This window comes from Peromyscus maniculatus, chromosome 4 (genome assembly GCF_049852395.1).
Source record: "Peromyscus maniculatus bairdii isolate BWxNUB_F1_BW_parent chromosome 4, HU_Pman_BW_mat_3.1, whole genome shotgun sequence".
Taxonomy (NCBI): domain Eukaryota; kingdom Metazoa; phylum Chordata; class Mammalia; order Rodentia; family Cricetidae; genus Peromyscus; species Peromyscus maniculatus.
In genome coordinates, this window is record NC_134855.1 from 66147541 (window position 1) to 66157842 (window position 10302).

At 36.6% G+C, this 10302-nt stretch overlaps 1 protein-coding gene across 1 annotated transcript; it reads right to left on the reverse strand.

The window, feature by feature from the left end:
- Positions 1 to 9094: 9094 nt before the first annotated feature.
- LOC102922980 (olfactory receptor 4C15-like) lies at positions 9095 to 10030 on the reverse strand. Its single transcript, XM_006996959.3, has one exon. It carries the CDS (start codon positions 10028 to 10030, stop codon positions 9095 to 9097), a length of 936 nt encoding a protein of 311 aa, XP_006997021.3.
- Between the last annotated feature and the right edge of the window lie 272 nt (positions 10031 to 10302).

The window sequence follows — 10302 nt, forward strand, 5'->3', positions numbered from 1 at the left end:
TTGTTATTATATACCTAAAGAAAGTAATACCCCTTCTCTAGCAATCTTTAACTGTCAATATCTCCTCAGTGAAGGGAGAGAACTCATGAGTCTATTGCTTTTCAATGATGAAATGTTAAACAACTGAATCTTATGCCTGTATTGTACAGGTATCAACACATGCTATTTGTGATTCCAATTTCTATATCATATCCAGTCCAAGTGATTTCATAGCATCCTATTGCTTTTGATTTCTTTCATTCCTTCTGCCCTCCCTTTGAAAATATTTTTCAGATTGTGGAGGGGGTAATACAGCTGTGACATTTAATACTGACCATTGAAGAGTTACTTATCTTCTGTACTTGGAAGAATTATGAGTCTATGCACTAACTGCTACACACTGCAAAAAGAAGCTACTCCTGGCTGATCATTAGTACTGGATAACCAATTGCAATTCTGTAATTGAATGTACTACTTTATCTTAAGATTTGTGGTCCATGAAAGTCAAGTGGTAAGTTTATATTTAGTTGGGGTCAACAAGATCTAGGGTAGCCCAGATTGGACTCAAACTCCCCGTGGAGGCTAGAAAAACATTGAACGCCCAATACTCCTGCTTTCACCTCCAAGTCTTGGGATTATAAATTTGTGCTATCATAGTCAGTCAAACCCATAGTTTTTGTCATCACATTTTACAAACAATATTTCAAAAGGAACCTGTAAATAGAGAGATCTACATTATTTAAACAGTGTCTGAACATCTAAACTGAGATTAAAAATAGAATCTGTCAAGAGAAAAACACCTTAATATGATCACATTTTAAAATGAATCACTTACGATGACACTGCTTCAGTCATGCAGTGCTTTCAGAACACACCTTAAAGATACCAGCATAACACTAAGCATGTTGCAATATTTGAGGCAGTACTCTAGACACACACCGTATTCTAAAAATGAGATGAGAGAATGATACAGCAAAATATAATGTAGTATCTAAAATATTAGAAAATGAGAAATACCCAAAATATTCCTAAAGGGTATGATATGTAAGCAAAGCTATTACAAATAACTATCACATGATACTATAAATACACTAATAATATAAACATATCAGAGATGAGGCAATTTAACTATTAAGTAGAAGAAAGGTAAATGTTAATTTATTAGTATTTTAAATATAATCTATAATCTACAAGTAAACATAAAAGTATAGTCTGTATTTGTAATAAACATGTTATTTTTAGCAAAAGGTTTAATACTAACACCAAGATTAAAACCCATAAATTCAAATTTCTTTTAGATTTCTGAAAAAAGCTTGAGGCTTACAGACCATTCCGCAGATTACTAAAGATGGAACAAATGAGCTCACTTAAGAAGTTGCCTCACAATTGACTATTTTGATCATTATCATCTTTTGTTTTGCTTTGTTGTTGTTGTTGTTGTTGTTTTTGTTTTGTTTTTCGAGACAGGGTTTCTCTGTGTAGTTTTGGAGCCTGTCCTGGATCTCACTCTGTAGACCAAGCTGGCTTTGAACTCACAGAGATCCACCTGGCTTTTTCCTCCCAAGTGCTGGAATTAAAGGCATGCACCATCACTGCCCGGCCATTATCTTTTTCTATGAATGGTCATATGGTGAATTCAACACTTTTCCATTTCCAGTGATCTTTGGTCTCAAATCCATAATTTCATATAGGAACCAATGCATTGTCTCTATATTTATCCTTAAATATTTCATGACCTCTTTGCTCAAACAGTCATACATTGGAAAATGATAGATCTGTTCCTGGCTGGCTGTGTCCTCACAGCAGAAATTGTCTCCTGAGTAGTGACCTTGAGATGTGACCTTGGGAAGACCCTGGATCCACCATATGCATTGCTCATTGTTTACTCCACAATCATTTTAACAGTAAAGTTAATATTCCCCAATTTACCTGCAGTTAGTAGGATGTCATTGTTAAGTGTGACATGATGTAACACGCAAAGCTATCAGAGGGGTGGATAGCATGGTATCAACATAAACTATTGCTTTAAAATATAATACATACAAATAAACACTGTTATTACAAATAATAAATTAAAAACTAAATAATAAATTATATGTAATATATAATATAATTTAATTGTTACGTATATTAAATTTCATCAGGCAGTAATATTTTTATCTAAGATTATAATTTACTACTAAAAGATTTATTTTCTTTTTGTATAGCTAAGAAAATCCCTTTCCACTATCCTGTGGGAATTACATTCTCTTCAGATTCTTTTTCTCTCCCCAACTGTTGCTGTCCTGATTTCCTTAACTATCCTAGTTTGTCTTGTTTTGGGGTTTCTGAAATGAAGGTTAAAGGACTTTTCTCCCTTTTTTTCATCCATACTTGATGAATGATGTCAGTTTACATTCAAGAGAGACCAGATCAAAGTACTTGCACTGAAATGGTTTAGAGCTTCACTTAGTTTTCTTGAAATGTTTGAAGTGGATCCTAAAATTGAGGGGAAATAAAGTGGACAAGATTAAATCAGAAGAATTAACGCTGTGACTTGAGTCACAGTTTTTGAGCATTAGTGACCTCCCTGTGCTATGTGATAGTCTGTATTTGTGAAAATAGAGAATGTTTGTTCACTATCAAAAACTATAAAATGTATAGGAGCATTTAAAATACCAATATCAACATTCTTTAAACAACCTCAAATCACAAAAACTTTAAACTAAAATGTCATATTTATAAGACTATTAATATATAAATTAACATGTATTTAGAAAAAAAAGAATGATTGGAGAGATAAAAGAAAGACTTGTGTCATATTTCTGAATTATTTGGTTCCAACTTGAAGATGAAACATTTAAAATATGTTTAATACTATTAAACTTAAGAAACACATAGTCAGAATTAAATAGAACTTTCTTGGACAGGAGGAAGGATGAAAAGAAAGAAGGAAAAAGGATGAAAGGCAGAAGGGAAGGAGAGGTGATGGGAGGGAGTTTGTACTATAACAACAGTTGTGAAGTGCTGTCAATCTATGGTCTCCTCGTGTGTCATTCCATTCACTTCTGAATCCCTGACTTTAGTCACACAATTTCCTCTATAAAGGTAAACAATCTGAGGACCGGGGTTTTTGCTACTCTCAAGAATAGTTATGAAGTGAATAGATCATGATTATGCTAAATGTTAAATTTTATCACAACTTAAAAATCATCCCATGAAAAATGAAGTGCCTTATGAGCCTCACCATGTGTCAACTGTGTGAAAAAATCTGAGGATGGCCAACCTTTATTATTTGTGGTCAAATGTACATTCAGTGGTGACCAAGATTCTCTGCTTCTCTTTAGCTCTTCGTTTCACGTCTAAGGGAAATCAGGAGAGCACATTAGGCAGTGAGGGTGGAGGATGTTACCTCTTCCTCTTGAGGCTGTGTTCATCATGGTTGCTGAACAAAACAAAACTGAAGGGTTCAAAAATCCTGCTTGATTACATCTCAAATTATAAAAGGTTTCCCTGAGCCAACATGAGTCGGTGAGACTAATTCTTAGTCACCTCAGGTTTTAAAAATGTGTGGTCCCATGAGAATCCAACACACAATGTATATAACTTTTCACTTAACTATGTATTTATAGTTTTTCTATGTCCATCCAAATTATGTTGTGTTTTTATTTAATTTTGGGAGGATTCTGTTAGATAAATGCCATTGTATGCCATAATCTTAATAAATATTACACTATTTCATAATATATGGAATGTAGTATTTGTGTAGAATATAGAGAAAATGTTTACTCTCAAAAGTAATCTATCAAAGAAAATATAAGAAAAATATGCAATATTTTGGGAAACAGTATCAAGGTCTGTTCACTAATAAAAAGCCTCTTAGATATGAGACTTATACATTGATAGGAATATCATTTATTTCATCTAAGAATACTTTCTTTATCTTTTACTTAATTTTGAAAATTTTATGCATATATACAATGTATTATAATCATAGGGACCATCTATAATGATTCCTTCTCTTCCCTTCAGTCTTCCAGTTCCCCTTCTCATTATCAACCACTCCTTTTCATATAGCCATGTCTTTTTTTTTTTTAGTTACTCAATTTATACTTGCCTATATGAACACAGGTAGGTGGTTACATTCTAGACCATGAAATCACCTATGCCTACATACCTGAAGAATTCAATATGCCTTGCCAACTTTAACTGTCAACAGATCCTTAGGAAGTTGTGTGGCCTCATGAACATATCTTCTAACTATAATGTTGAAGGGCCTAGTCTTATGCAAGTTTTATCCAGATATTCACAGTTGGTGTTTTCTTCATAGTTCAATGACCATGATATATCCACCAGACAATGCATCATAACACATTTTCCTATTCTCTAGGTCTTACATGCTATTCTGTCTACTATTTTGAGATATTTCCTGGTGTTTGAAGGGATGATTGTAGCTGTCCAATTACAGGATGAGTATTCATCATTTACTTATTCTCAGTATTTTCAAGTGTTACAAATCTCTGCATTAACCTCTGCTCACATCAAAAAGAAGCTTCTCTGTCCATAGCTGAGAGTTTAAGTAGATTATGGTGAAAATATGATCAATTAAGAGGCAATTTGATACTTGTCCACTAAGGAAAAAGAAACAAAAACATTATCCTCTAGGGTCTATGACTTCACTAGCCAAGGGTTTTTGCTAAAGTTTGTAGTATCAGGTATGTGTATTTTTTTTCTTTTATTTATTTTATTTTACAGTACTATTCAGTTCTACATAACAGCCACAGATTCCCTTGTTCTCTCCCTTCCTGCCCCCCTCCCCTTCTCCCCAGCACACCCCCCATTCCCACCACCTCCAGATCAAGGCCACCCCCGAGGACTGAGATCGACCTGATAGACTCAGTCCAGGCAGGTCCAGTCCCCTCCTCCCAGATTGAGCCAAGCGTCCCTGCGTAAGTCCCAGGTTTCAAACAACTAACTCATGCAATGAGCCCAGGACCTGGTACCACTGCCTAGATGCCTCCCAAACAGATCAAGCCAATCAACTGTCTCACCTATTTAGAGGGCCTGATTCAGTTGGGGGCCCCTCAGCCTTTGGTTCATAGTTCTTGTGTTTCCATTCGTTTGGCTATTTGTCCCTGTGTTTATCCAACCTTGGTTTCAACAATTCTCACTCATATAAACCCTCCTCTTTCTCGCTAATTAGACTCCCAGAGCCCCACCTGGGGCTTAGCCGTGGATGTCTGCATCCAGATTCCTCAGTACTTGGATATTTCAAATCATGTCTGAAAGTTATTGGTTATCCCACAAACTCTTAAGTCACTATTGCTGCGGTGGACACATCTTACCTAAAAGCTCCATATTCTGACACACCTGGACTAGAGATCAGTAAGATATTTGATGAGTTTTCTCCTCCATAAGCAAATATCTCACTTTGGAGATATGAACAGTAGCCAGAAGAAAGATGTTCAATGGAGCTCTTACTTTGAGCTTCTATGAAATTAACATACACCTAGAAATTTCACACACACAGTGACATGGCGTAACCATTCCCATTCCAGAAGTGATGTCTGAGGTCAAACACAGGAATGACAGGACTAAACCACAATGAGAGCTCAGAAGAGCAAACACAAAACCCTGCAGCTCCATGTGCTGTAGCATCTAGAGTACGTGATGTATCATCTGATACCTCACTCTTCACTTCTACTGCCGATAACCAGCAGCCTTTCCCATGAGGTGGCTCCAATTTCTGCAGAGAGATGTGTAGAGAATGTCCTATGGCTCTGGCATTTATGATAGTCTTTGGTATTCACTGTATATTGGGCTTCCTCTTCCCAGCTTTAAACAGTCGCCTTCTGTGACTATAGACACTCCAGCCTTGATATCCATGGTTTAACTTCAACTTCTCTGAAAAAAATAATGCAACAACTTTCCACATCCCTCTTCTACAATCTTATATCTTTCATTCCCATAAAATCAATCCCTCAAAGACAAAGCTGCCAATTCATCCTCCAGCTGGGGATGGTAACATAGTCTGACAGCGACTGCAGTTTGTCTTTCATGTAATCATGCTGGAGAGCCCACTCCCTAGGCAGATGCTTTCAGGGAGAACTGAATCCCTTCTGCTTTCTCTTCTGCTCCATTCTCTGTTACTATTTTTTTCTTCCAGATAAGGTCACATTTTACAAGTTGGATCCCTTGATTATTGGGTCTTGCCTTTCAATCAGACTTGCTATTATACAGTGCAACACAGAGTGTTTCATTATTGATAATTAGACTCTTCTTTCTGCACACACGTTGTCTTCTAAACTTAAATTGCTGGAATTCATTTCCACATAACAAACCACACACAGACACAGACACAGACACAGACACACACACACACACACACACACACACACACACACACACACATCATTATTTGTTCACTTTCATTGTGGATCTGGTCAAGTGCAATAAAAAAAGCGAAACCACAAACTGAATATTCTGTTATCCTGAAGTTTCTTCATACCAAATAAATTAAGAGTTGCCTTTAAATTCAACTTCATGAAGTTCTCAGGACAGAAGCAAAAATGGAACCAGGCTCTTCAGCCAAATACCAATCATTTGACCCCTAGTGCGTTCTCTAGAAGAGTCCTTCGTTGATTCTAAAATTTCATGATGAAAACTTTCATTGTCTGTACTTTCTAAGTACTCTTTTTGTTGTTGTTTGTTTGTTTTAAGACAGGGTTTTTCTGTGTAGCTTTGGTGCCTTTCCTGGAACTCACTCTGTAGATCAGGCTGGCCAGGAACTCACAGAGACCCACCTGCGTCTGTCTCCAAGTGCTGGGATTAAAGGCATGCGCCACCACCGCAAGGCCTTTCTCAGTGTTCTTATTTTCTAAGCTCCTACCACAGTAGCCCATGAAATGCTGTCTCTGGCATGCTAGGGATTTTCTAGCTTAATGTACCAAACTCTTTGATATTAAAGCCACAAATCAGTTCTGAAAGCCTAAGAAACCTATGATTATGTTTATTAGAACGATAACCTCATGCCTTATACTAAATTTTATATCATTGCAGCAAACAGAATTCCTGACATGACATTCTATTGAAGGAAATGTATGTTGGGTTACATTTTTCCATGGGGCAATCCATCATGGTTGGTGCTTATGACATCAGGAGTTTAAAGTAGTTGGTCACACTGTAACCATAATTTGGAAGCAGAGCTGTAAGACAAATTGCTAAATGATCATATTAACAAACACCCAGAACCAGATATTGGGGTAAAAACTGAGAAATGAGGGAAGTAGAAAGAAGCCAGCCATGTTCTTACCACTAGGAAAGCCTCAGCCAATAGAGACCTACTTCCTGCATACCCACATCTATATGTCTTTCTGTCCCTGCCTTCTTATTGCCTCTCTCTGCCCAGCTACATCACTTCCTCTTTCTACCAAGCACTATCACTTCCTGTCTGTCTTCAGACCTCAAGATCTTCAGACCACCATAATTACTGCTGGGATTAAAGGCATGTGCCACCATGTCTGGCTCTGTTCCCATTGTAGTCTTGAATTCACAGGGATCCAGATGGGGTGCACAAATAAAATATCACCACACAGAGCAATGAGTATCTTTCCTTTGCTAGCTTCCCTTTGTTTGTAGCATTCATGACACAAGCTAAGAGAAGAGCTTCCATTTGTCAGGTGGACCTTCCCACATTGATAAACTATTCAAGAGGAACCCTCAATGGTGTTTCTAGAGGTTAGCCTGATCGAGAAAATCCCTCAGATATGTGCCTGCAAGCTTGTCTCCTAAGTGATTACAAATTTTTGTGAAGACGATTGTCATAACTATCTGACACTGTATCCATTTTATTTCTTTGCCTTGTCTTATTGAATTAGCTAAGGTATGAAGCACTACAATGAATGGGAATACTGAGAGTGAAGACCTATGAGTTGTTCCTGGTTATACTAGGAGTGTTTTAAGGTTTCTCCTCTTTAAGAAAGTTCATCTTGAGATTCATAAATCATCTGCTCTGTTTGAGAAATGACTCTCTCTTTAGCCCAGGATGCCTGAAACTTGCAGCAATCTCCTGAAACAAGCCTATCAGGGAGCTGAATTAAAGCATGAGGTTCTAATTCTAGTTTGAATCAGAGTTTAGAAATTCTGAAAATGTAGATTCTCAACGTCAAAGAATATTTATTTCTTTCATCTTATCTGTCAGGTGATTTGAAAGCATGTTTAATATAAAAGAACTAAGTATTGAGTCAACAACTTGATAAAAAAAAACAGAAGTTGCACATTAGACCCTTTCAGAAAGGGAAAATACAGAACAGTTTTGTAAATATATTTTTAAGCATTGATTTATAACCTCTTTTTTTTATCAATTCAAATACAACAGGACATGGAAGCTTTAAAGGATTCTTGATAACATTAGTATATGGTACCCAGAAGCACCAAAACATTCAGTAGTCTATACATTCAAAATACAAAATTATATTCTTTCTATGTAAATTTCACATTTATGTTCTAACACAGAAAAATAACTTCACATAAATTATAACCTATATCTCCTAATATTTGTTAAGTAAGTGTGAATCATCAGACACTAACAATTTCTGTATCCCTTACGTACTGTGAGTAGGCATTGTTGGAATGTTGCATTTTGTAAGAACAGGACCTACCAGGAAGTGCCAAGGAATTAGATGATATAGGACCAGCCTGCTTATGGGAGTTCTGGAAGGAGCTGGTAATAATGGAAGCACTATAAGGAGATCTATAAAAAGCCAGGAGGCTTATATGGTGAAGGAGAGCTATGATTTCCCAGTGGTTCAGAGAATTAAGGGTACAGGATATATAAGGAGACAGCAGTGCTTAACTGAGGGGTAAGGGAGCAAGTTTCCCAGAGAATTCAGGTTTATGGCGTTCAAATAGTAGACCTAGATGATGGTGTGGGAGTGTCTTACAAAACCTAGAAGCATAGACTCTTAAGTTGGTGCTGATATTAAAATTGATACCCAAGACCTGCCTTAGTTTTACTGGAATCAGAAATCACATCAAGATGGAAAGGCACATCAAGATCTAAACTCAGGTCCTCATGAACACACACCAAGTTCTATAACAAATTGAGCCATATTTCTATCCCTATAAATTAAATGATTTAATGTTCACCAGAAATATTAAACAATCTTCTCCACATTTTCCTGATGGCATTCTTCATTTCTTTATTTCTGAAAGTGTAAACTATAGGATTCAGTAATGGTGTCAGGACATCAGCAAATATTAAAACATTCTTTTCAAAAGATAATGCAGAAGTATTTCGTGCATATATCAATATGCATGGGACAAAGAACAAAAGCACAACAGTAATGTGGGATCCACAGGTGGAGAGAGCTTTACGCCGCCCTTCAGAACTGTGAGATCTCAGAGAGAACAAGATGATACCATAGGAGACAAGCAATAAGGAAAAAATGATGATGCAGATAGACCCACTGTTGGCAAACACTAAAATGACAAAAATATGTGTGTCAGTGCAGGCAAGCTTTAGTAATGGGAACAAGTCACATATGAAATGATCAATAAAATTGGGTCCACAGAAGGGCAGCTGCAATGTGAAGATAATTTGTATGATAGAATGCAAGAAGCCTCCTGCCCAGGCTACTCCCACCAGAATGCCACACACCCTCCTGTTCATGATGGAAGAATAGTGAAGGGGCTTGCAAATGGCCACATAGCGGTCATAGGCCATGGCTGACAGAACAATCACTTCGGCCCCAGCAAAGAAGTGACTACCAAACAGCTGTGCCATGCAACATTCAAAGGAGATAATCTTCCTCTCATAGAAGAAATCTATAATCATCTTGGGTGTCATTACAGAAGAAATGCATGCATCCAAGAAAGATAGAAAAGACAAAAAGAAATACATGGGGGTACCAAAGAGTGAGGGACTGTATACAATTGTTACCACAATTATCATGTTGCCCCCAATAGTTGCAAGGTAAACAAACAAAAATATAACAAACAATATTTTCTCAACTTTTGGGTTCTGTGAAAGTCCAAGAAGTATGAACTCAGTGACAAAGCTCTGGTTTAACATTATTCTTGAGAAACTGTGCAAAATAAATGCATTCATATAAACTTGAAATTATGAGAAATTTTTTCATATATTTTTAATATTATAACCAATAATGAAATAATGCAAAAAATGCTCAGTACTCAACTAACTTGTCAACAGTATGTGACAGGATATAATATTTCTATTTCATTTGTGCAAAAGATATTAAGATCAAACAAACAAAAAATATTTTTCATTTTGAGACTGTAGAGACACAGGTGACAGCACACATGACCACTTAAAAGTCTGAAGAG

Coding starts and splice junctions, on each gene's coding strand:
- LOC102922980 (XM_006996959.3), bottom strand. CDS start 10,030: ATGTTAAACCAGAGCTTTGTCACTGAGTTCATACTTCTTGGACTTTCA.